Source organism: Plectropomus leopardus, chromosome 21 (genome assembly GCF_008729295.1).
Source record: "Plectropomus leopardus isolate mb chromosome 21, YSFRI_Pleo_2.0, whole genome shotgun sequence".
NCBI classification, from domain to species: Eukaryota; Metazoa; Chordata; class Actinopteri; order Perciformes; family Serranidae; genus Plectropomus; species Plectropomus leopardus.
Genome location: NC_056483.1, coordinates 4,070,087 through 4,097,788, shown reverse-complemented (window position 1 = coordinate 4,097,788; position 27,702 = coordinate 4,070,087). Strand labels below are relative to the sequence as shown.

Sequence of the window (27,702 nt, the reverse complement as noted above, 5' to 3'; positions counted from 1 at the left end):
TCTGATTGCTTTCTTTCCTCCCTCCTTTCTTCCTTCACTTTTCTTTATTTCCTCAATCCTTCCTTTCTTTCTTACTTTCTCTCCTCCTTCTGCCCTTTTTTCCTCTTTCTTTTCTTCTTACTTACTTTTTTCTCATTCTTCCATCTATCTGTTTTTTTCTCCCTTTCTTCCTTTCTCTCCACCATCTTTCTTACCTCTGATCGTTCCTTTTTTCCTACTTTCTTTCTTTCATCCTCCTTTCTTTCCTCCTTTCTTCCTTCCACCCTTCTTTTTTCCTTTTTTCCTTCCTTCTGTCCTTTCCTCCCTTCTTCCTTCCACCCTTCTTTCCTTTTTCCTTTCCTTCTGTCCTTTCCTCCTTTCTGTTCTAATTCTTTTCTTTCTTCTGTTTTCCTTTCTTTCTTCTGTTCTTTATTCTTCTTACTCTCTATTATTCCTACGCTTACCTTAATCTCTCTAATTTTGCTCCCTTCTCTTTCACCACAACTTACTGCACTTTGTTTTTTTAGCCCTCCTATCATTCCATTTTCTTGTTGTTCCTTCCTTCTATTTTCATCTCTTCATTCTTTCTCTTCTCATTTTTCCCCCTTTCTCTACCTGCCTTATATTGATTTCCCCGTCCTTACTTACACCTCCTTTCCTGTTCTAACATTCATCATCACTTCTCTCCTCGTTTTTTTCTTCCCTCCATTTCTACCCAATCACCATCTTTCATCGATTTAAGCTTTGTTTTATTACATTTATTGCAGTTGGTAAGCAAAAAGAAGAAAATGGTAACGTTTTGCTGGAGAGACGTGGCACCAAAATTACCATAAACTTCATCAGAGTGAAGAGAACAACAACTGAATACAATACACTGTTTCTGAGTTTTAGGTATTACTATTATTATTATGTATAGTAGGCTAAAAGGGAAGCTTGTTTAGATTGTGCAGAGCAGCGTGGAGTCCAGCGTGAGCCGTCCTCTCTGTTGTTTTCGGTTTTTAATCTACTAATGACAGTGGAAATGATTTCCTGAAGGTTAAATGCTCCTCAGAGCTCCTTGAAGGTTGCTCTGCTGACAATTAGGATGGTTGGTGGCAGCAACCAGATTACCTTTTCTTTTCCTTTTTTTTTCCCTTGTGCTTGAATATCATGTGATGTGTATCACAACCTCGCAGACAGTACGGATTGTTTTGTATAAATGCTGCTGTGGTTTCGACACCATGATAATAATTTCACACCTCTGTCTTTTGTCTGTTTGTCTGTGTGCGTTTCATTGGGTGGATGTGGGAGTGAGTGTTTCTGTCTGAAGGTGTAAATGAGAGGCCTACAGATGGAGGTCTGCTTGCACCTACATTAACCTCCCCTGACTGTGAATCTTGATTGGGGCATCTAGCCACACCACAGAGTCACTGCATTAGTTTAGTTTTGGATATCAGTTTGGCCAAAAAAGCAATACTTTACTTTATTGCTGCTTTGAAAGAGGTGAGTGAACTTTCTAAGGCTGCGGTAAACTTGAGCTGAGCAGCAGCTGAAACCTGATCAATAGGTGTTACTAGGTGGGTTTCCATTACATTCAAATTGTGCAAATTGAAATGTTATGTATAAAATACACCTAATAAAAAACATTTCAATTTCGAAAAACTCAAATTTATCTTAGTTTTTATGCTTTTATGCTATATTTTGCAAAACTTCAATGAAAACACCATTTTCGCTTTTATAGGTCACATGATATACAACAAAGAGTAAAATAGTTGCTACAATAGGATATATATTGCATTGCATAACTTCGTAAAAGTTGAACAGATCATTCTTCTGTAAAATCGTGGACTCTCACCTTCCAGAAACAACTCATACGTGGCCGCTCCCACGTATAAGGGGCTTGCCTTTCCATTATCGCTCACATAACACGCCGACGTCGCCTTCGATTGGATATAATGATGGCTAGTTTGGTGTCTGCAATAGAAATAAACCTGCTAATACTTTAAACATCCATCGCCGTGCTTCTTGGAATGTTATCAGAAGAGGAGAAGTCACATAATGTCACTCAATGGAAACGTGGTCATCTCACAATTGTGTTTTCCTGACATTTCAAAAATATCACTTAAGTATAATGCAAATCCGAAATGCAATCCCACCTACTGTGTCCAGGTGACAGCTGTGTGTAATTATGTTTTTCTGTGGTGCGTTTTTCCTCTCTGTCAGTTAGGGCGGGGAAACATGTCATCCACATGCACCTCCAGAGGGATTTACCCCAGTCTTTCCCTTTCTGTCACTGGTTGAAGCCTAGAATCACAAGACAGTCCGATCCATCATTTAAGACGAAGAAAGCCACTTTGTGAAAATGCCAGAGGTAGTTGTGATTTTATCTGAGCAGTCGATGGATTGCATTTATAAACTGACCCATTCACACATTCCAACATTCTCACAGAAATATGTGAAATGGACACAACCCTCTAACAACGCATTATGTGATTGTGGGCATTAAATGTTTAAATTGCGTGCGTAGCAACACTAAAAACTATGACAATGCCAAACAATGGCCGCAGTTTTGTTGTGAAACAGTCACAGTTCGGTAAAGTTTGGGGAAAACAAAATTAGTTGAATAGATTTAGAGCAATGGTTCCCAATTGATGGTTCATGGCCAAAAAGTGGGTCACATACCCATTCTGAATGGACCCCAGGTGACTTGTGAACACGTCAAGTTTGTAAAAGTGTGTTAAAAAACACACTTTATTTTGAATCACAGTGAATTTCCAGCTTTTATTTTGAAGTGCCATGTCCTGCTGGTCAGCAGCAATTTTATTGCCCCTGTACTTATTTCACTGATCCTGAAGCAATATTATGCACTTTTTTGGATGTAGTGTTATTTATTTAATATGTTTTGAGTAAATGAACCTTATTTTTGTAATATTTTTTTGTGACATTAAATTGAATTTGTAATGTGGTAATTTATTGCGGACCTTGAACTAATGGCTAAAAAACTGCATTACAGCCATACATGTAGTGTATAGCTGTGATGCTGAAGGTGCTGAAACTTGTCTGTTGAGCTGAACACTTACAATTATGTAAAGCTGCTAGTGTGCTTTATTTTGACAGGTAGAGTGGCCAGATTTCTTTTCTTTCGGCTGTTTTCAGCTGCAATGAGTCAGAGGGGATCTGATGGGTGAGGATGCCTGTTTTGTTTTGTTTTTTTATAATTTGGGGCTCTTCCCTTTGTTGCTCACCACGCATGACTCCCTCTCTCTTGGACCTTTTGTGTTTACCTGTTGAGCAGGAAGCCTGTATCTTTGTTTCTTTTATTACTATCAGCATACTGAACAATAAATGGTTGTGCCTGCGTGACTACACTGACTACAGCAGTACCTTGCCTCCCTTATTCCTTGACACTGGATTTTAACAACAGAATTATCAGAGCCTGTCACCCACAGCAATCCTTTAATTTAGTTTTTAGTCACTGCGTTTGGCCAGCTTTTTTCAAATAATTTCTCCCACTCACATATGGTATATCAACAGTCCCAATTACGCTTGCAAAAATCGTGTCATAAATTATTGAGTTGATCAAAACGTGACTGATTTTAATGAAACTGCACACGCTGACTGAAGCAGACAAGGGCCAATTTGTGGTGATGCCTAAATTTAAACAGCTAATATTTTGTCACCTTATGAAAAAAAAAAATAGAAAAGTGCACTCAGCAGAGTGCAGATCTGAGCCAGGTGTGTACCGGGAATGGACGCATGTGGGTGGAGAAAAGAGAGTACAGAGCAGATTGTATGCATTACAGTTGTGGAAAGATGCATAGAGGATTAGCAAACTGTTATTGACGGATACACAATGCATGATGTCCTACAGGCTTAGGTCTGGTGGCAATAATGGCATTTTAGAATAAATCTCAGCAGATTAATGTTTAACAGTAAGAAAAGAGGCATATACAGATCCAGGACGACAGAGAGAAATGGCAATGGAAGAAGAAACCTGCAGCAGATGAATGAAACGAGAAGAGGAGCAATAACTAACCTGCTTGTTCATGAATATATAGATAAAAGGATTGATGACAGTGGAGAACTTGGCCAGCAGCGACGGCGTGATGCTCGCCTCCGGTGTTATAATGTCACGGGGGCCAAAAGTAGCAAGTAGAGCCGCCACTCCGTAGGGAAGCCAGCACACCAGGTAGCACACCACCATCGTAACGACCATCACCAGCACCCGCTGCTCTCTGCGGCGAGTCACCACTGAACTCACACTGCGGACCTGGGAGGGGAAAAAAAACTTAATTGGTGAATGAACTCAAAAAAGTTTGTTTGAACAGTTGAGTTTCACCTACACTGCACCTGACGTTTTTCTGCTCCATCTGTGCCCAGAGTATGCTCTGGGCACAGAGAGTTGCATGCAATGAATAACCGCCATTCTAATAGCACTCTTAATGAATGGACCGGCTCCAGAATTTGAAAATAAATACACCATGCCAGATGTTGTCATTTCGGCAGTCAGCCATAAATAAATGAATGTGTGGGAAACCCTGGGGCTCTGAGTATGCATAGAAGCCATCTCCAAACAATCTGCCTGTAAAGAAAAAAAACATAACGTAAAGTAAATACTTTTCACATTCTCATTCATCTGCAAATTCACCTGGGACGTTTGCCATATTTAAAATCAGTTTATTTAAAACCAACATCTATGTGGAGTATAAATCCTGCTGGTTTTAGGAGTGTGTTTATCTTCTATCTATCCTCTCCTATGCTGCTGAAACAAACAACCAATGCAATTCATCAAAAGGTTGCTGTGAAGAATTATCAATAAAGTCAATGTCAGAAGGCTCCCTGCTGTGAGGCCCAGAGGGGCCCTCCGCTGGTTCTTCAATCACACTACATAAAAAGAGGACACTCTTTAGGTGATGCAGTGGATTTAACACTGCCAAAGGGAGCCTTCCAGCATGAACCTGCCCTCCTGCTGTTTTCACTCGTTATCGTGTTCTCTACTTTAACTAGTCCAGCCAGGATTATGAAACAGTCTGCACAATAGTTCTTCTTTATGGGTCTTACACTGGGGAAAAACTTTTTTTGTGAAAAATGTAACAGACTCACTTCTGCTCAAAACAGATGCTTGTTATAACCAAACACCCAAGAGAGAGCAGAGATACGTACAATCAATACATCAACAGAGAGATCCCCCACAACAACAGAACTGAATCTATTACACTTTTCATTTCCAGAAGCTGCAAATGCTCAAGTGACATTTAAACCCAAACAATCCCATCCTCTCCTGCCAACATAAATATTGCATTAAGAAACTTTTTAAAAATTCATAAAATAGAGTGATATAATCTAAAAATCTAAATTACAGATGAGACAAATGATGGGGGGAGGTGGAATAAGAATTAGTCTGTGGTTTGGAGCCATGCAGTTTTGTTTAAGTTAATAATTTGGACTCATGCATCAGTGGCAAACAAGAAGAGACATACTGGGCGTAATTGCTGCCAACTCTCATCTGAAGGAAAAGAAGCTACTCGCTGCTCAAAAAGTCACAAAATATCACATGTAATTTTTGCTTACACACAACTTTTTGACCTTCATGTTTTGCAAACTGCAATGTGTTTTTTGTTGACCGCTGCATAGTTTTTGTATGAGAAAAACATAATCTTTGGTATCATCTTGTTTGTTGTTTGTGGTTCTCGCTAGCAACTTTATTGGATGGTGCGTGACTGGTTCAGACTAAGTGGGTCCGTAGAATCAAGTGTCGACCTGCTGGGATTTAATGGCATTAACGTGAGTTGATTCAGGAAATGAATTGATTTGTGGTGCACTTTTTAAATGACATACTTTATAACCATTCAGGTTGGGGGAATGTATCAGGTATGTTCTTGTCAAAAGGCTTCAGTCCAAGTGAAGTCAAGAGTCAGTGGTGTTAAAATTCAAGTCAAGTTACATGTATTTTTTGATTTTGTCAAGTCAACTGTAGAGTCATCAAATTTGTGACTCATTTGTGACTGTGAGTCTGACTCAAATCTCCACCTCAGTGGCCAGCATACACGTTGCATGAGAAGCAAATTTACTTGCAGCTGTATGTGCACCCATTGGCATGTAGGTCTTAAATGAGGTGTGGTTGAGTGCATTGTTGGTGCATTGCTATTATGAGGCAGCAAAAAGCACAACTGACCAACAAAAACATTCAATGGTACAGCATTTTCAAGGGTGCATTACTCAGATGGCAAGGTGCACCTGCATAGGCGGATTCACAATGTGTGTATTCTCTGCTGCTCACACATAGGTCTGTGCAGCAGCACTTGTCCTCAGTTAAAAAAGTTAGTGATGCATTTCTTCATGTGCTGACAAACTGAGTTGTTAATGGGTCAGAGGATTGGAAGACAGTAAAATCAGAGGGTCCATGGGCTAAGGACCACATACAAATGCAAAGACAAATACCACTGTAAACTTCTTTATCCCGCCGGGCTGTAGCAGACATCTGCACCCTCCTGTCAGATGATTAACGCCAGCTGTCCCTCTGCACTTGTAGGCATATCGTAATCTACCATACATGCAGATTCAAGCCTAGTCTAACATGACAATGATTAAATTAAATTCCCTGTGATACCAGCCAGACAAGAAAGGGTTCGACGGGAGTTCTTGACAAAATCTCAGTTCCCTGAAGTCCTCGGTGCAATAGATAGGCAAGCACGTGCAACTACATGCCCCACCCGAGAATGTTCTGACATGCAAGTGAATTGTAATGTAACATGAACGATTTTTGATGTGTAAGATTACACATGTATTTGCAAATTATCCTGCATCTGGCCATGACTCCTCTATGCTGGTCAATTTTGTCATTCCTGCAGTCTTCCAGGGGGATTTAGGTGCCAATGGCTATCGGTTACCTAATGTTAAAATGATAATATTCATACTGTACCTGCATCATGTGCTATTTGGATTTTATCTGCTCAAATTGGCAAATCGTGCTGTAATTTGGATTGGTCAGGTGGAACATTCAACCCTCAGACATTCGGAGCATCTTTTTTGCCGTGTTTTGTGTAGCATAATTTTGCCATGTGTCATGGATGTCTCTTGGACATAAATGAGGACACACTGAAGGACTTAAGAAGGAGTGATGCTGAACTGCATGTGCCGATCCCAGTGAACTCAAATGTGGCAGCAGCAGCACCTCGGGCACTCAGGGATCAGCTGGCAGAGGAGCTGCATCATCTGTAGCCTGATAAGAAAACATTAGTTTCTACATTTTAATGATGGTGATAATAATAGTTTGGATGTTTTAGGCCTTTATCTGTTTATTTAAGTGTTTAAAGAATAGCATAACTTGGTTTGGTAGGAAACCTCTGCTTTCCTTTCACTTTGAAAACAACTACCAAGAACAAAAAAATAATGGTCCTGTTTGTTAAATGGAAGTGCAGCTGCTAGCAGGGCTCATTCTGAAAACTCTTATTTGAGGTAAATTCACATTTTGTGGTATCGTCCACTCCTACTAAAAAACATTTTTAATTTACTGTCACACTCACAGCATTCACATTTGTTATTTTGATTGTTTGCCAACTTTATGGAGGTTATAATAAACATCGTCCCTGAGGTATTTTGGTGTAAATATCAGTCTGCATTCATTTGTCCACCTAAATGAAGCGAACCAAACGCTGAGCTCAGTGCACATTTGGCAACAGAAGATAAAGATGCAGAACCAGTCAACACCTTGGCAAATACAAGTTGAGCTGGAGTTTCAGATAAGACCTGTAGCCGCAAGGTATACAGGTAATTAAATCTTTTGGACCTGATAAAAAATCATTCTACCAGTATTACCAGTGCCACGACACTATCAAATAAGAAAAAATGGAGGTCACGACAATGATATGATCATTTCTAGCATTAAAAAGACTCACGTATTTGGCATCTCACAAGTATAAGATGTCTGTTTTTAGAAAAGTCTGTTCTTGCAATGGTTAAACAAAAGACACTGATGTAACTTTGAGGCTAAAACCTGCAGTGCACTGTTTGTTTGTTCTATAATAACGTATTAATGTCAAGTTAAGTCACTTTTATTTATAAAGCCCATTTTCACAGAACACAGTGTGCCTCAGAGGGTTTTACAATGACCTAAAATATGGCCTGACTGTCCTACCAAAGCACAGAGCAGCTTGAATGTGCCAGTGTCTCCATAAGGTCTCAATCTTAAAGTTGCCACCTTTAAAACAATGATTTGCAGGACTAAATGATCATTTCTGTGTTGCTCCGGCAAATGGCACCCTCTCAATCCTGGTGAGAGGTGCTGTGTCAGCCTGACAGGTTGTCGAGGACGTCACAAGAATTTTTCAGGCCTCTGCACCCATCGCCTGGAGTCATTCTTAATGACACAGTGCAGAGGATACAGCAAAAAGTGTAATATGTTACGACATGTGACAGAGTCAGGTCAATAATGGACCAGATACTGTCAAATGATCAAGGACACGCTCCATCATCTTGTTGGTTTGACAAACATCAGTGATGCTGCACATCAGCTGTTTGTCATACAGACATCAGTATTTCCCCTAGGAATTTTTATTTTGCGTCACCGGCATGCATTTAGTGAGCCAGCTGACAAGATAAGGGCTTTATGTGTGCACAGTTATGGATGTCAAATTATGTTTAATAAAATGTGGGGGCAGATGTGACAGTCGACATCTAGTGTTTCAATGGTGACTCTAACCTTGCTTGTAAAAGCATTTGATAATTGTTAACAGATAGGGTGCAGATACAAGTTACCTACATAAAAAGTTTTATCCAAAGAGGTTTTGAGTAATGACATCAAAACCGAAAATTTTGAAAATTACCCCCGATCTCCGATAATAAACCTGCGTTTCCAGTTGCAAATGAACCAAACTCAAATCCTGAAGAAATCCTGTTCTCATTTTGGAGTTGTCAAATACCACCACCTTTGCAGTGATATCAGTGTAAGATCCCAACATCAAGGGGCACGTATGCATGTCATCCCCTCTCTCCTCCCTTTCACGCTTAAGCTGTGCTCTCAAATCAAGGAAAAAAGCCAACAAAAAAAAATCTTACACTCCAGCAGCAGGCACCTGCAGCAGCAGCATGATTCGCGGATTTGCAACTTATCAAATAAAACAAATATCTATATATTTGTTGTTTAAATTCACTTCACATATTGTTTCTTTAGAGAAAAAAACTTTTTGCTTGGTTATTCAATAGTTCCAAGGGCAAATTTTGAATTCCGTCTCTGTGTGCAACCGTCCCAAACAAAACAAATTAGAAAATCAGTCTATGCTTCAGAAGAAAGACCTGAATAGGTGGAAAGTCTACAGCCTGACTGTCCATCATACTGAAGGGAAGGACAAAGGAGACCAAATTTGTACATTTCTGTGCAGAAGCGAGGACTGAAAATACGCCCTGAATCTTAAAGTCTACAACTTAAGCTTACCAAGCAGAATGAGGAAGAGACAGGCTCCTAAAACATGGCAAATATTGTAGATTTTCATCTTGCAAGGGCTCCTGGTTAATAGACAGCCCATAAATTTTTATCAATATCCATACAATCTGCAAATCTTGGCAGGAAATGTTGCCCAAAATCTTAATTTTCTTTTCTTCCTTTATCAAATACAACACATAGCAGCTTCTTTCTCTTTTTATATAGACATGGATGAGCCCACTCCTCCCACATGAGAGAGAACGAGATTGAAAAAAGTAACTGCTGCTGCTGGAGTTAGTTTAAAACCAGGACTGGTGTAAACCAGAGGGACAGACACATATAAATAGGGGTGGGGGTCCCAGAATGAGGTATGGACTCGGTTGCAAAAGCAGTGAGATTATCAGAAAAGGAAAAAAACTTGTGTCTTGACTTTGAATTAACCGTTCCTTTAGACCCTGTACCGAGCACTGATTTTCCAGTGATAGCTTAGCTACAGTAGCTACTCACAGCAGGTCTGTCATGTCATTAGGCTGCATTTAAAGGTCAAGCAAACCTACGGTGGTGTTACCGTAGCAGCATTATTTTCAAATGTGTGTGCTGAGAGTTGTGAAACTGTATCTCAATCTTCAAATATGTACTCAGATTAGTGAATATGTACAAAAATCTCTAGGCTAGGGCTTCCTAATGAAAGTCGGAGACTCAAATCATCAGTCGGACTCCTCTCAGTCGACTGAGCTTTTTTAGCTGGTTTTTTTTTTTGGTCCCCAGACTTTGCGGAGTGAACGCTCTTGACTTTCTACTCTTTGGAGCAGATGCGGTGCAGGAGCACAGAGGAAGAGAGACTCTGCACTGCAAGGCTCAAAGCTAACATTATATTCTCTATTATGCTTTGATGTGGTGGATTTACAGCTCACAGCAACTAAATTCGGCACAGTCACTGGCTTTTGTTTGATGTCTAATGTCGGAAAAAAATGTTGTGCATTTTGCGATATGTTGTTAGTGCTGTAAGCTTGTTTACTGTAATACAAAAATGCTATACTGTCACTGAAAGTCCTGCTGAGAGCGGTTCAAACTGTAAAATCATTGAATAGTTGTATCTGATTCAGCTGACATATTTCTGAGTCGGCTCAAGCCCTTCTCTAGGCTTTGTTCAGACTGCCAGCCCAAATCCATTCTTTGGCATATTCAGGTTCATCCAAATTGATTTTAAAAAGCCTTGACAGCAAAAAGCAGCGTGCAATGAGATTTTTGCAAATCGAATCCAATGACATGGCCATCATTAAAAAGTCTGCTATTATCCTATTGTGACAAAAATATTACAAATGTTGACTGGTTAATCTCATTGTTTTTATATCACTGAAAACACCATCAAAAATTAAAAAGTGTTCCATATTTTAAACCAGAGACGTCTTTCATCTATCACAGGCTCTGTATCAACAGCTTTACATCTTTGACGCTGGGATTTGTGCTTCTCAAATGATCAGTATTCTGTGGTTCATTTACTGTTTTGATTAGACAATATAGAAAAGCCATTACGGAGCAGAGGAAACAGTGTTGCTGTTGTATTACAAGCACTGATGCAGATGTAATCACTCTCTTGCGAAACCGAGCTATTAGCACTATATCTGTGATATGAAAAAAAGTTAACAACTTAGAATGCTGAGAGAAGAATATATGCAAATGTATGAACATCTGCATCATAATGATGCTAAACAAAGTGCTGTAAGTGTTTTTTATAACAACAAAAATGATTATAAATACCACATAAAAGCAAATAAAGCTCACAATGAGAGAAAAGCCTGGAAATATTTTCTCTTGTGCAGTGTTTCAGGTTTCAACACACGGTATAAACACACACACACACAAGAGATTTAATCACATTCTGCAAAACTCTGGAAATGACCGTGCGTGTGTGTGTGTGTGTGTCCTGCAAGTAAGGAAAATCCATGCTGTGTCGGCAGAGGATTATCTCCCCTCCAGGTAACCTTATACCAAGGCTGCTGAAAGACACACATGCAAACCCAAAAACACACACTCTCAAACACATGAACAATGTGCAGACAGCAGAAAATAAACACACGCCTGATGCCAATCTCGATCACCTTGAGCATTTGCTCTTGTCTATCTTCCCAAAAAATTGTATTACATTGTGTTAATTAACACAGATCTTCACACAACAAGGGATTATGAAATCATCACATCATAGCAAAGCTGTAAAAATAATGATTGTTATCAGTTCATTAACTGCAGCAGTTATCGATACAAATCTTGTTTTCAGATTCTGGTACTATGTTTGTTTTAATAAAGCTGAATCACTCATTATTTTGGAAATTTGGACGGTAGTTTAATAATCTGCAGTGGATCGCCAGCAGCTACGAATTTAAGTTTTAAATCATCTCTGTGTGTTGTGTGTGGACTGTGCAGCTACATGCAGGCCCAAGTGAGATAAAGCAAAAGCCATGTTGAGTGAGATAAAGACAGCTTTCTGTCTGCCTTCAGGCTCACTGACAGCTCTGCACAAAATGGACTTTATCAACCAACAAAATCACAAACAGATGTCTCAACTTTCCCACAGTGTCATTAGTATGTGACACCAAAACTGCAATCTGGCTGTAATTTAATTTGTTTATTTTGCTCAGCAATTCATTTGATGTGGTCAAAAGAAATGACCAAAATGTGACTGAACTCAGCAGAAAAAAAAGTAGTTAGATAGTTTGGTCCCTTATCAAAGTTGGCACTGCTAACGAACAAACTGTTCCCTGTTAGCATTCATTAGGAACTTGTGTTCACCACAGAAATGTAAATGCAATATGCAGTCAGCTTTAAGCTCTGTTTTGGGTTTATGAGGGAAAATCTGGTCTTTTAGCGTCTAAATGCTCCATTATGTTCACCAGCTAATAGGACTGTTTACCTGCCAGTTGTAGCCATGGATGTTTAAAGAAGACTGGATACAGTGTTGGAGGCGGGGCACTGTTCACTCGTATGAAAGTTGCTCAGTGGTGCATGAAGCCAAAAAAAGCTTGATTTCAGCAATATGCAATTCCAGACAAGTTCCCAATGCCAAAAGCCACCTTTTGCAGCTTGGTGATACCCCACCGGGTGGAGTCAGCTGAGAACGTCACCAGATAGAATCATTTGTGGTGTTAGGATACACCGCCGGATAGCCAGAGAGCACTTGTTGGTTGGTTGAAACACTGCTGGTAATCACATCATGTGCTTTTGTTTATATCATGGTAGTGGCATCCCAGAACATCAACGGCAGACTCTGAAGGACGTCTAAAGCGTAATATGTAGACATGGAAGTCCACTGCAAAGTGACAATATGTGATGAATGTTCTGCATTCTGGGGCCCATAGAGCAGTAAGATATAATTATTTAATTTTGCAGCTCTTTCATATTTTGTCAGAATCAATAGATCATATCTTAATACTGAAACAAATTGTTTTCGGAGGGTTTTACATGCGTGCATAATTGGCTTCAAAGCCTGGCACTGTCCGTCATGGATAGTGCAGGGCAGAAATCCATTATGCAGAGAACAACTGCCTGCTGTGCCCCAAAACAGTAATGAGAGTGAAACAAAACAGTAAAGCTGAGGGTCAAAAATACCTAACAATGAGCTGAGAGGTTGTGAAATGCTCCATAAGTGCTGAAGGGAACTGAGCAGTTGGCTGAGGGTCTTACGTACTACTTTTTTTGGAGTGCCTTTTGAAGCACAAAAGACAAAGCAAGCGTACAGGAAGAAAACTGCCAACCCAAACGTTTTCTCACTAATGGCTTATAACTTAACCTATGTATAAACATTAAGTAAATAATTCATCCAAACTTAATAAACTTGTTACCTGAAACGTTTCAACCTGCCTACGAGGATCCATGAACATACCTGCCACCTGTACTTCTCACTTGTACATCTGGCTCTGTTTACCTCAGTTCCTCAGTTTAATTAATTTGAAAGACATCACCGCCTAAATAACAGCAAGAGTCACTTTCTCTCCCTCTGACTCAACTCCCTCAATCTTAAGGCATTTAATGAAGGCATCCAGCAGATGTGAATTCATCTGCCATTCTGAAAAACTGTACCATGAGCATCCCATCCCCAGTGAGTAGAAAATTGCCCAAATTAATTTCAGGACTCTGGCACAATCACTGATGAGAAGCCATCGTGTGCATAAGGACCTTAACTAAACTTAAGAGCGAATCTCCTCCCACGCTGCAGTAAGCGGATTATGTTCCTGAAAAAACAGAAATCGCCACTGCTCATTGAACCTGCTGCTAGTGGAACCTGCTGCTCCTGAAATGCTTCTTATTTTCAAATTTGTTGTGCGACACAAATGTTTGAAGGCTCTGTCTCCAGCTTTCCTTACAGATGGTTCCATTAAGGTCATATGACTATGATTCATATTCTGGACTCTGTCCCACAAACCTCACACAAGAAAACTGTGTATGGTCCATAAGGGCGCTGCCTCTCCCGCAATTCCAGTTGTGAAAATAAATTAAATAAAATTAAAAATAATTTTGTTATTGTTGTGTTTTGTGTGTGACTACAAAAAAGTGTAATGAAAAAGGGCTGCCTACAGCCTTTGTATGCATCCAAATGATCGCAACCATTGGTTGTAACCGCTGAAAACAACAGGATCTGGAGTGAAAGACTTATGCCCTTGACATATTGCCACATTTGCAAGTTCCCACCCTATTGGACAACTTGAGGATGAATAATGCCGGTAAAAATTAACTTGTTGAATTAACAAAATTTTGGCCTGCTTTGTTATGGTTCAGACATTTTCGCCCTTTTTTTAGTCAGTAGGGTTCATTATCTGGGAATAATGACAGTCTGCACTAAAGTTTATGAGAATCTTCTTTATAACATGTGCTCACCTTTTTCACCCAATGACTTAAGATCCAGATGCTTGGGAGGTTTTTTAGCAGAAGCCAAATTATCCACAGTGGTCTCTTCGCTTTCCACGCTGACTGATCCAAAAGTCTAGAGTCTAGAGTCACTGTTTGGTTTGTCCACCTTGGGCTACAGTAGAAACATAGCATTGCAACATGACAATCTCCAAAAACAAAAACCCACTCCCTATGTAGATAAAACATGGCTCATTCTAGGGTAATGGAAACGTAACTATTCTTGTTTTCAGGTGATTATAAACTGCAGAAAATGTCCTTATTATATTATATTCCATTTCTGCAAATGCAGCCTTGTAAGTCCTACACACAGAACTTTAATGTGTGGTAAAAAGCTTCAGTTGCACCAACCATTCCTGTAATCTCCTTTTCCACTTCCATCTAGTGAGCATTTATTTGCAATACTGAGAGAATCTTAATCAATTTTCTACTTTCAATTCGATTATGTTTTTACAATTTCATAAAGATACGCATTAATCATTGCCCTGCTCCAAAAAGCAACAGAGAAAAAGTTCAGTGTGCTTGCAGGCACCACAGAAACCCAGAGAGGCATTGCACATGAACCGCAAATGGTGTGGCAAATTAAATGCTTGTGCAAACAGCATCAACAAATCGACACCCAGGGCTCGCACAGAACGAAAAGACTGCAGTTCATGGCCATGAACGAACACATTTAACTGTCCCGCACAAAGTTAGGAGAAGACAAATGATGCACAACCAAACACATAGGTCATAAATACACTCTGTATGCATGTGGCAGCCAAATAAATTAAAAGAAATAATTTCTCATCTGGATGAAGGCAAAAGCAAGGACAGCTCATGCTATTTAAACATTCTTTTAAACACAAACACAAAGACATTTTTGTAACTTATCACCTAGCATGATAGTTAAAAGTTTTCTAAACCATTCACTCATGATGTGTTCTGCCATAAAACAGTTAAAGTTATTGAGTTTAAAAATATAATTATCAACTTTCAAACCCACTGTGGATAATTTGTGTGTAATTGTAGAACATAAACTCCTCCTCAGCTCATTAAAACTCCCACATCAGAAGGAATAATATGAAGACATGCTCTCGGTACCATGTGCTCACTGGAATGCCACACATACACACACGCACACACACACACACACACACACACACACACACACACACGAACAGTCACAGCTAAATGAAGAGTTGTGGTCTCTTGTGATTAGCTGACAGTGGGTGTGAAGGTCTGCAGCCTTGAGGTTTAATGAGGCGTCTCGGCGGAGTGTAATGAAGACAGTCGTCTGTAATCCTGTCATTAACACCAGAAGACATAACTGCTGCCTCCTAACTTGACTTTTCTCCTACAAGACCAGAAGGTACCACATTCATTTTTTTTAAAAAGCCTACTCATACCTAATTTGCTCAATTCTTCAACTTAACAAAAGAAAAACTTCACAATTAGAGATATGCACAGGAACTGACTGGGGGGAGACCGATGTTGGTTTTTCAGGGTCGATATCAATTATTAGTAGTTAATGAGACCAATAACCAACATTTGAAAGCAATATGCATTTACAATAAACATTTAAAATCTTTCTGTCAATGTTTTAAATTTAGAAAATCCAACACAAAACTTTGTTTAAATGCTCTTAGAAAATGTTTAATCAAAACTTAACAACATCAAATACAGTCAAGCGAAAACTGAAATTAAAAAATGAATAAACAAAAACAGCTCCCTGAGGTTTTACAAAGTAAAAGTTCCTCCCAAACTGAAACTTCCTCTGAACTTTTTAATCAATTAATTTTATTGCCAATCATTTAAAAAAAAATGTTGATGCAGATAATCAGCAAAATGCCAAATATTGACCCTTCGGCAGCACTGTATCAGCAACACATAGCAATAATGACAACTATATGGTGACTGATACCGTCCTCTGCTCTCACTGTAAGGAGCACTATGACCTCTTTGTTTTCCCATATTGCAGACATTTTCTGCTTTTTAGATCTCCCACTGTGGGTGACACAAGTAACAAGTTGTCAAAACATCACACCCGTCCCATTCATGTTCCCGTCCTGCTGACTGTCCCTTTCACACAGATGTCAATTTGGCGCAGTTACTACCTCCGCTGCTAGCTTAAGGGCCTTGAACAGGCAGTGTTAATTGGGCTGATGCACTGTGTTTGGACATGGATAAGTTATCACTGTAGTTTTTTTCACCACTTTAACTATATGTTCACACTACTAGACTAAAAAATGCAGCATTGCTGTCACACACTATTCATAGTTTGTGTAGACATCACGTCCTTTTTGGGGGGCACATTCGTCAAGCTGAAATATGGCCATACCTTATGCCTACCAAAACTGCCAAACAATTGTGATCATGGGAGCACTCTTGCAAAACCCTCATTATTTTCTGACACTGGAAATTTGTCTGCGGCAGTGAAATCACTTGAAGTCATTCATGTAAGGACAGCATAAATGGTGAGAAGTGGCCGAGCTGCACACCTGTGTGAATGTGTACTTGTCATATGAGAAAGCTAATGAAGAAGCCACTGAAAGTAGACCTTGAATGAAGCAGCTGATTCAAATCAGCTAATGTAAGTGTTCTGCCTGCAGTAACACTATGCCTCCAAAACTGTAGCCTGGTTAGCTCTTTAAAAACGGTAGAGGAAAGAATCTGTGAGCCAAGGTTGCATTTCACATTAGGCTTGAAGTCCAAATAGAGTGTACATATCTAAATCTACCAGGATGTTTTCAAATGTATCAGATTCCACTGGCGTGTTTCGATCCATCTGTTTTTATGCACATTTTCAATGTGTGCATAAAAAGTCTTCAGTGGAAACACCGGAAAATAAACAAGTTCTAGAAAACATCAAATCTGTGTGGAGCAGTGAGGACACTGTACTTTAAATTATTTCATAAAACAAACATATATTGCATATTTTTTAATCATGTTTTCCAAACTGTTTCCCATATTTGATGGATACTCTTTTAATCATTTTGTTGTGCCCTCTACTTCTTTAGCAGTTTAATAATTTATGAGTCAGGTAAATAGTAGTAAGAGAGTAAGAGAGAGAAGAACAACTTAAGGAAAACATACATCATTCCTAATCAACCATGTGTACTCAAGGACTGCATTTTGAAATGTGTTACACAAATCTGCCAAACTTTCACCCTTCTTCCCCTGTGTTTTCATAATGCAAGTGCCACCATTAATGTTTTAAAAATGGAGCTTTCTCAATTACAGAATGTACTTCTAGGAACACACGGCAGGAGCAGACATTACTACTTTAAGTACTTTAAGCAACACAATCAGGATACAAATGATATCTGCCATCCGTAAATTGGATCATGTCTTTACCTGTCCTGTGTCTACTGTTCTTGTATCTCAGTTTCAATTACATTCGGCAAATAGGCTTCAGACACTTCAGAGAAATGTCACAGTGGCATCTGGGGGAGTCAGCAGCAGTGCAGAGCAGACGACAAAAGAATAAATTGGTGTTGGCAGCTCTAATAGTCGACTTTGTTGATATGTCAGATCTGATTGGAGATTGTTAAGATTAGCTGATGCATGGCTTTATTGCTCTTGTCAACTTCGCAGCCCCTGACTGAACATTCAGACTTTGCTGGAAGCTTTTTGATACAGTGGTGGATCAGATTAGGTCACAGATAAGAGGGTGCACTGATGGTGAGCGTTTGAAACAGTTCTAAATCAACTTTCTTTCCCTAAATCCACCGTGAAGAGCTCTCACAAGCCTATCGGATGATTTGACTGTTATCAGCCCATGGGCATTATCAGCAGTCATAAGCATCACAGATAAAGGTTAGTAGGGGCTGCTACGCCTACTGTTAGGTTTAGAAGGCCATTATCAGGCCATTAAATGAAATATTATGCCAGAAAGTAGAGCTGTAAAGTAATATTACGACACTGGGGCTCAAGCCTATCACAGCTGACATTAGGCAAGAAACTTAGTACAAGCTGTACAGGTCACCAGGCTTTAAGGCTGACACATAGAGACAGACAACCATTGTTACTGAGATGCACACCTGATGGCCATTTTAGTGTCTATAATTAACCTCTTTGGACTGTGGAAGGAAGTCAGAGAACCTACAAAAACCCAACGCTGACATGGGAGAAAAAGCTGTTACTAAACACTGAAGTAAAGTACTGTCAGTTTTTTGATGTGGATTTAAAGTTTCTGGTCAACAGTTGGACAGAAACAGCAGACAGCAGAAAGTTAAACTGTCATTGTGGCACCTTTAAATGTAAAGATTTATTGACTGTGAGCAGAACATGAACAAAAAGCTCTCCAATTCATGTATTAATATTATCTGAAAAAATAAATGCATACACCTCGCCTGCTCACACTACCATTACCATTTAACTCATTAAGAAAAACTGTTACTGCTGTACAGTCAAACAGTATTATTTATTTAAAAGAGGGAGTACATGCACAAGTCCAATGACAAAGCGGCAACAGGTCATGAGCTAGGATGAGAACGTGTTGTTGTTATGCCCAGTCGGGATTATTTGTAAATCTAATCATGTCAATTTGGCAACTAAACCTAAAAAACTGAAATGCAACTAATTGGTAATAGACATTAAATTGCCTGATAACGACCTACTAAACCTACTAGTGGGTGTAACGGGCCCCCACAGACTCATAATAATGAGGTTTATGAACAGATATAAAGGCAATTAAATGGGCTGATAACATGGCGATTACTTGCACTCATAGAAACTTCTCTGAGATTTACAAGTCATAAGAGAGTACGGTTACTATCTCACTGAAAATAAAAACTCTCTGATATGACATTTACATTTGCAGAATCCCACCTGTTTGATGGCGTGCAGCAGCTTGCTGTAGGAGTAGAGGATGACGCTGAACGGCAGGACCAGGCAGAAGGTGAACAGGCAGACGATGTAGGAGATATTGTTTGGCGTCTGAGTGCTCCAGTCCACTGAGCAGGTGGTGCCGGGGCCCTCAGGCCCGTATCTGCTCCAGCCCAGCAGCGGGGGTACAGTCCAGGCCACAGAGTAGAGCCAAGAGAAGCAGATTCCTCCCAGCGCAGGGCGGAAGTCCCTGCCGTCGGCTATGGTGGGCTTCATCATGGTGCAGTAACGCTCATAGGACAGAACGGCCAAGGAGATCAGGGAGACGATGCCTGAGGGAGAGGAATAAAGGTCAGAAGGTGGCCTAAAAGTGAAGCTGAAAAATTAGCAGAATATCAAGTTAATGTTCAGTATTTCTTCTTTCTGTCCATGTGTCTGTATATTTATATATTTTAACAACTCATACTGATGTTTGTTTGCTTCTGTTTGCAGCGTGTCAAACAAATCTGTGTTTTGGTCTATGTTTACTTCTTTCCAGTTAATTAGTTTGCACTAATAAAACAATAAATAATGAAATATAACTTTGGTTTAAAAACAAAACTAATAGGAAATGTTCATTAAATTTCTTTTAGAGGAATATTTCACTTATTTGTACACCCTACGTTGTGTTGAACTCAGGAAGGAAACTTTGTTTTTCCCGCATGCTTCCATGATGAATGAAGATGCCAAAGACAGCGAAAACTTTTGATAAATGTAAGTAGAGGTGTAGTTAAACTGCAACAAAACTAAATCAAAACATCCATTTCCAATTCTCTCATAACTCGTACATCATAATCCAAGTCTCATCAATCCTGTCATATGCTCAGTACTTCCCAGCCAAATTAACTTTCACTAAAACTTTACTTATTAAACTGAACTGAAAGTGAAATGTGTCAATGCTCTCTTCAGAGAAAGACTCCATTGACAAAAACAGTATTTTTTAAAATTAATGAGTTTGTAAACAAATGTTTTGATACAGTTTTGCAAAACTTGGACCCTAAGACTTCAATACATATAAAATAACAGTTCTTGGATTCTTCATTAACCATGTAGACATGCAAGAAAAACAAAGTTTTTTTCACAAATTGAGCGCGACACAGTGTGAGTCATCATTTGTTGATATTTCTTTATCCTCCTGAAGGCACCGTATCAGGTTGTTGTTTTTTTATTCTACACTTAGGTTTTATAATTTAGTTAATTTATTGTCTTTATTTCCATTTTGCACCAAGACCTTTTTTTTTTAAAAAAGCCATAAAATATTATAAAAACAATTAATTGTTAGAATTATTTCAATTATAAATTAATCAGCACATTGTTTTCTTGTGATCCATAAAATACTATAAAACAATAAAATAAATTGCCATAATAATTTCCCAGAGCTTAGGCGGTGCAATGAAATGACTTGTTTGTCTGTGAAACGAAGAAAAAAACAGCAAATTCTCACATTATTTGCCTTTTGTGCTTGAAAAATGACATAAAAAATTAATTCTCAATATAGTTGCCAATTAATTTCTCATGTAGCTTCAACAAAATATTAAACCAAACATTTTATATAAAATAAATGATTCCCTGTGGCCATAGTTTATTTTCCATGTGACTTTACCCAAAATGTGAGCTAACAGTTCATCCTCAGTGGTCAGTGGCTTCACTCTGTTCACACATTTAAAACTAACATGAACGGACACTGATTTAGTTAATTACTGCTGAAGGGACTAAATCTAAAATCAGAGCTAATCAGCACATACAGGGCTAAAGTGCTGGTCCAGGGGCAATTTACCTCCATTACAGTGAGTCTCCCTGAGTCAGAAACTTTGATTACAGACAATCACAGCACCTCGGTGCATAATGAGGGCTTCTGATTGGCTGACACAGTGACGTGTTTGGTGCGGACAGTAGTCTGAGGTCGTGGGCGCACAACATGTTGAGAGCAACACCAAAGAGTGAGAGTCTTGAGAACAATGAGAGTGATTTTGCGTGTGTGTGTGTTTTGTGCATAAGTGGATGAAAAGGGGGTAAGAGCACGTGGACTCCAAGTCCTGTGGGTTAAACAGATTCTTCATTAACATAACATCTAATAATAATAAAGATTATATCACACACGATTTTTAATTAAAATGTTAAACTGAGCTATAAATAAATGTGGAAGGAAAAATAAGCCATACAAGCCAATTAATGTCATTATGTTTACAATTTTTATATAATTAGGGAGCTTTGAATAAGTTGGTAGGATGGGCTGCTGACTACATGCAGTTTTTTTTTATACCACCACAAGCAGTCGCCGGCCGAACTCAAATCCTAAACATCAGCGTTTTAAAGGAGTCGGATTTAGTGGCATCTAGTGGTAAAGACTGCAAATTGCAACCAGGTGAAACTTCTCCCATGTGCTAAGCCTTAAAATCCCAATTAGGACTTCTGCGGCTTTCATTGTTCAGGAGATTTTTACAGGGATCCAAAATTATCAAGTCACTAACTATTCTTTGTCCTCTTCGGATCATGCAATTATTGTTTATGCATGTCATCAGCTGACTAACGACAAACTGTTGATGCTCAAAGACACTCTGTCTGCAATGCAAAAGTTTAATAAGGAGGATAAACTAAATTCATGTTGAAATTACAAGATAGTTCAGTCCCGGATGAATAAATCTCACAACGACACCCAAGCCGTCTCCAGCAGTGTTTAGTGAATTCTTTTAATATGAATGGTCTGCTACCTCAGCAACAGGGAAACTTCTCTTAACAGCCACCACTTTTTCATTCATCATTTCGCGTAGTGATTGCCCAGCCTTTCTCCTCTGAGCCTGGTGAGGATTCGGGGGGGGAACGTATCCATCCCTAACGTTGGCTTTGATTCAAACATGGCCCACTTTGATTCTCCACCATGCATTTTAATGGGTTTTTCACCTGAGGCCTGATTCTTCTTCGCCCAACTGCGGAGTGGTGCGGAATAGATTTATGGTAAAATGAATGACCCAATGTCCTGCGCCTGAGTCAGCACAGGAGCTAATCATCGTTCATTGTCTCCCTCTTTTTCCTTTGTCTCTCTCCCCCTCTCCTTCTGTTTCTCTAAATCTGTGTTACCCTCTTTCTCCCTCTGTTAGTTTCGACCTGACCTCTGTCTCACCCTTTCTTTCCTTCTCCTCTTCTTTGTTTCAGGTCCAACTGATAGCAAAGCAGAAAAACTTGAGCCAAATCAGAACATTTCTGACTCAGATGCTGCACACGCAGCACAACTTCTAGCACACGAGTGCATGAGTGTGTTAAACATGCACTGGCTGCAATAAACTGCAAGATCATCCTTAGTCTTTTTGCAGCTATGTCACATTTTAAAAGTCATGCATGCAGTTGTAGGAAAGCAATAAGTGAAACCATTTCTTCAGCTAAATATCTCCTGGAGAAAATGATCTTTCAGGTTTCTAATTGACTTTTTACGTGACAAAAATGAAAATATCATTTCACATATATGATGATTATTTCCATTAACGATTAATCTGCAGACTGTTTCTTGAATAACTGATTAATCGTAGAATTGATACCATGTCAGACATGAGTGAAAATGGAACGCAAACGCTAAAATTAACATTCTACATTTCTGCAAACCATTTGTAGCTTTGTTTATGTAGCAGATTTGTTGCAACTAAACATTTCTTTACATTTCTATTTTCTATTTAAAGTTTTGGCAACACTGGTTGACATGGTTAGGTGCTGCAAAAAAATACAACATCCTTTTTTGACTAAAAATACCTGATTGGTAGCCATAATCATGTCTGTAAATGTCCCAATGTGTTTTGTTGCCACAAACACACCAGCAAATGTTGCAACAAGTCATTACAACCTGCTGCTGTCGCCACAAACATGCCAGGAACATCCCCATGCTTTGTTAAAAAACACCATGTTTTGTTGCCAGAAACATAGCTGCATACTTTCTGATGAGTCATGAAAACTTACCAGATTTCCCAATACCCCAATGCTTCCTGATTGTTTCACCACAACGACGGAGAATGTCCAAATGCATCATTAAAAAAATACCAGGTTTTGTCACCAGAAACATAGCTGGAAGTGCCTGGCTTCTCTTAAAAACAACTACTTTTTTTGGTCTCTAACTCTTGCAAAAACACACAATTCCAAAATTGTATCCTTGCTACTGGGCTGAGATTAGTAACAAATAATCATAACAATTCCCTAAAACCTCGTGACACATCTTAAGACATCAACAATGATGTAAAACATAGAAAAGCAATTGGAGTCACATTGAAGTAGCGGGGCAGTTAATGCCACTTCAGTCGATTTACTATAACTTATACTAATATAATCATTTTAGCTCCACACAAAGCAATGCATCCTTGTGTTCAACCTAATTTAATTGAAAGTATAACTAAAAATGAACTCAGTATCCTTTCAGGTCTTCGAGTTTTTTTTTAAAAAAATAAATAAATAAAATTTTAAAAGGCATATTCATGGAGGAAAAACTGTTTTGGATATACTGAAACTTTACATTTTTTTATGCTTTAACAACACTGCAACTAATGTGTCCAAAAACCACTTTGCTGTGGTTAGCAAAATGTTGTGTTTTGGTTTAAAACACCCACTTTTGGTGGCACAAAAATGGCTGGAAATGCTGTCGATGCCTGCCAAAAAAACATAAAACCTTTGTTGTTCGTTGAGCTTGAGCAGTAATAAATAGACTTGCACTTGGTGTAATTTTATTAAGTATTATTACTTTGTTGCAAATTACTTTTCATTATTTTTCATTACTTTTTCTTCAAGAGTAATGTATGATCAATTTTTAGGGTAGATAAAAAATAAAATAAAAATAATTAAAAAATTTCTCAACATTTTTTTTTTATTCTCAGCATTTACTTGTACTTTTACTTTGAATACTTGAGTACATTTAATTGATAAAAAGTATTTTTGATACTTAAGCACAGTAAATATCAGATACTTTTCCTCAAGTAAAGCCCTAACAGGTGACTTTAACTTCTATCAAAGTCATTTTCTGGTTAGAAATCTGTACTTTTACTCAAGTGTGGCTTTCAGATACTTTATCCAGCACTGCTTGTAGAGCAACATTCTGGTCCTTTCGACTACTCAAAGCTATTTTACACTGAAAAGCCACATTCACCCATTCACACACTGGAGGCCAAGGCTACCACACAAGGTGCCACCTGCTACTCAGTCAAACATTCACACTCAATCACAGACTGATGCACTGTCATCAGGAGCAATTTGGGGTTCAGAATTTTGCCCAAGGATACTTCGACATGCGGAGTGGAGGAGCCGAGGATCGAACGACCGATCTTATGACAAGTAGACAACCTCTGGGTCACAGCTACACCATCTGTCTGCACATTGGGAGCTGTCTCACCTGGCTGTCACGCCGCCCGCCATCCCCTCCACCTCCTGACGGAAAACTCAACTCATATACATGTAATCAGAATTACGTCTCTTTAGAAACATTGATGTAATATGTGTGAAACATAAAAATGTATCCATGGTTTACAGAAACTTACAGTGCCAATATTTTTTTATGGCAACTGGTCTGTTGTCTTTGAGTCATGATCAAATGACCAGCCACTGATCACATATGTTTTCACTTTTGCACTTATCAACAAATACATATGCCAGGGATCACTGGGGAAGCCACTAGCATGCATTTTATTGCTCAGCTATTGCATAAATATACCAAAAAAAGATACTGTCGCTTAATATGAACTTCTAAAGATTCAATTCATTCAAGCTAAGTCTCCTCCTCAGGCAGCAATTTTTTCCAGTCAAACACAATTCGGTTTGAACCCTGCAGAGTTCAAATCTATGTCTGAATGGTGAAAGGATCAAATGTAAGTCTGTTTGAAAAAGCAACTTGCACATAACCATCAACTGTAACCCAATGGATGCAGTGATTCAAAAGAGTTTGCACAATGGGACAAATGACGGCAAGTCTGCCACTGAAAATGGACATTTTTACACAAAGGTGGAATCAAGTTGCATTATATTTGGGGTTTTAATCAAGTAAAATGGGTTGTTGTGATAGATTTTATCATAATGAAATATCATTCAAAATGTCATTGTTGTTTTCCACTGTAGCTGAACCTGCTCTGCTGGTTAATGTTAATGCCTTTTTTCTCTGTAAATTTCAGTTTTGTATTTATTTGATTTAACTTATTTAACTGTATACTTACTTTTTTGTTGGTTTTTATCATGATTTGTTATTAATTTATTTTTGAATGGGTGATTTTTATAAGGTCTTATATCATGGCATATTCTAGTACTCATAAAAAAATGAAAAAATGAATAAAAAGTTTTTTAAAAAATAAATAAATGAATAAAATAAAAAGCAACTCACTTCCTCCCTCAGGCAAGTCAAGGCAGCTTGAATTTGCTGTTAATAATTATTTTTATTATTGATGAATCTGCTGATTTATTCTCTATTGACATATAAACCCCAAGATATTCAGTTTAGATTATATTTAACACAGAACAGCAACAAATCGATGTGAATAGTCAATTTCATTGTAGTGGCGGCTGATATGTTTTCTATTGACTAACTTATCAATAAATTGCCTCATCGTGTCAGGTGCTATTACTCATTTTGGGTCACAATTACACAAATTTGACAGTTGCTTCCAAGCTTTCCATCAGCCAGAGTACAGTGTGAAATACCTAAAATCTACAGGTTATTTATGGGCATTTCCAAAATGAGCTGCATTTCATCTTGTTTTTCCACAATTCTGACCATACTACTACATCTTTGATGCCAGGGTGCCCATCTCCATCCCTCCGCTCAAGAGAGCCAACGAGCAGCCAGGTCCAAAACTCAATCTCTACAGCGTCTCATTCTGTTTTTTTTTATTCATAAGCCTAAGATTCTCTCACAGAAAGTTTAGATGTTTTTGGTTATTGCTTGTTTATCTTACATTTGCCTCTAAACTTAAACCACTGACACACTCTGCAAAATCAATGGTGAAAGATCTCAGGTCATGGAAAAACTGTAAATTAGATTTAAATTGTGCATGTCTCATTAGACTGACTGTCAGTTTGTTGAAAGATGTGCTTGTAGCTTGCAGGGTTGTATTGGAAAGCTGTTGACCCTGTCAGCAGCTGTATGGTGGAGTTATTGAGGAATTGAGTCGGATCGTTCAATATGACACAAAAAAAAATAGAAGACAGAGTCCTGGGTACAAATGGTCAGAGGAGAAAGTTATTTCAGAGAAACAACAGCTTACTGCAAGTCCAGAATCCCAAGAGAAAACCAGGGATTTTAGAGCAACACTATGTCACTCCACCTTACTTCAAGCCCAGCCTTTGAGGAAAAAACGAGATTTGGGAGCAACAACACCTTGCTGTTCCTTTCATCGAGTCCAGACTTTGTAGAGAAATATGCTCATTTAAGAGCAACAAACGTGCTCTACTACGAGTTCAGACTACAAGAGGAGAACAAATTTAAGAGCAACAACAGCACCTCACTACACGTCCAGACTCTGACAATAAAACGAGATTTATTAGCTACAGCATCTTGCTGTGCCATACTGCTTCTTGCCAAACTGCGAGTTAACTCACCTTTAACATGTTAACTAATTTTAAAGCAATGACAACACCTCAGATTTAGGAGCAACAACACCTTGCTAGAAAAAACAACAACAACTCATATAGATTATTAACACTTCATTTCTAGTCCAAAGTCCAAAGGAAAAAAAAATCAAATTTAAGATCAACAACAAGACTGCAAGCCCAGAAGAGGAGATGACTTATTTAGGGCAAAACACCTCAGTACATCTCCAAACTCTACCGATTTAAGAGCAACAAAACTTTGCTGCACCTCATCGCAAGTCAAGAGTCTGAAGAAAAAAAACAAGACACTCAGGAACCACAACACCTTGCTAACGCTTTACTTTAAGTCTAGACTCAATAGAGAAAACATCTGGTTTAAGTGCACCAACAACTCACTGCAAGTCCAGACTCCATAAAGAAACAAGTGATTTAAGAGCAACAACACTTTACAACAAGTCTAGACCCTGAAAAAATACTCACTTAAGAGCCACGAAACATAACTGTTCCTAAGTACGAGTAAAGCGAGTAAAAATTGATTTTTAAAAGAGCAACAACACCTTACAACCAGTCCAGACTCCAGAGAGCAAAGAGCTGATTCAAGAGCATCAGCACCTTACAAGTCTAGAATCTATAAAGAAATTTTAAGAGCAACAACACTTTAGTGCATGCTCTGACTCTGCAGAGAAAAATACAGATTTAAGAGCAACAACAAGTCCAGATTCCAAAAAAGAGAACGTATTTAAGAGCATCTACACCTTTCTGTATGCCCAAACTGTGCAGAGGGAACAATTGATATAACAGCCACAAAACTTAACTGCACCGACAGCAAGTTCGAACTCCAGCGAGAAAACAGCTGATTTAAGAGCAACAATTTAGTGCACCTGACGGTACTTCGAGTCCACAGTCCATTGACAAAACAGGAGAACTTAAAGCGTCAACTTCATTCCAGAAAGCAGTAAAACTAACTGAGATAGATGATGACAGGGTGAGTAAAAGTGAAGTCTGTTCTTTTAGTTTATTAACAGACT

At 38.7% G+C, this 27,702-nt stretch overlaps 1 protein-coding gene across 1 annotated transcript in view; it reads right to left on the bottom strand.

Annotated features, from left to right (window-relative positions):
* tmtopsb (teleost multiple tissue opsin b) overlaps positions 1–27,702 on the bottom strand; it is a 35,574-nt gene that overhangs the window by 6,213 nt on the left and 1,659 nt on the right. Inside the window, exons 2-3 of the mRNA XM_042510451.1 lie at positions 19,094–19,422; positions 3,995–4,228 (exon numbers count right to left, since the gene is read on the bottom strand). Of these exons, the coding sequence (XP_042366385.1) occupies positions 3,995–4,228; positions 19,094–19,422 (563 nt within the window). The remainder of the gene's footprint in view (positions 1–3,994; positions 4,229–19,093; positions 19,423–27,702) is intronic.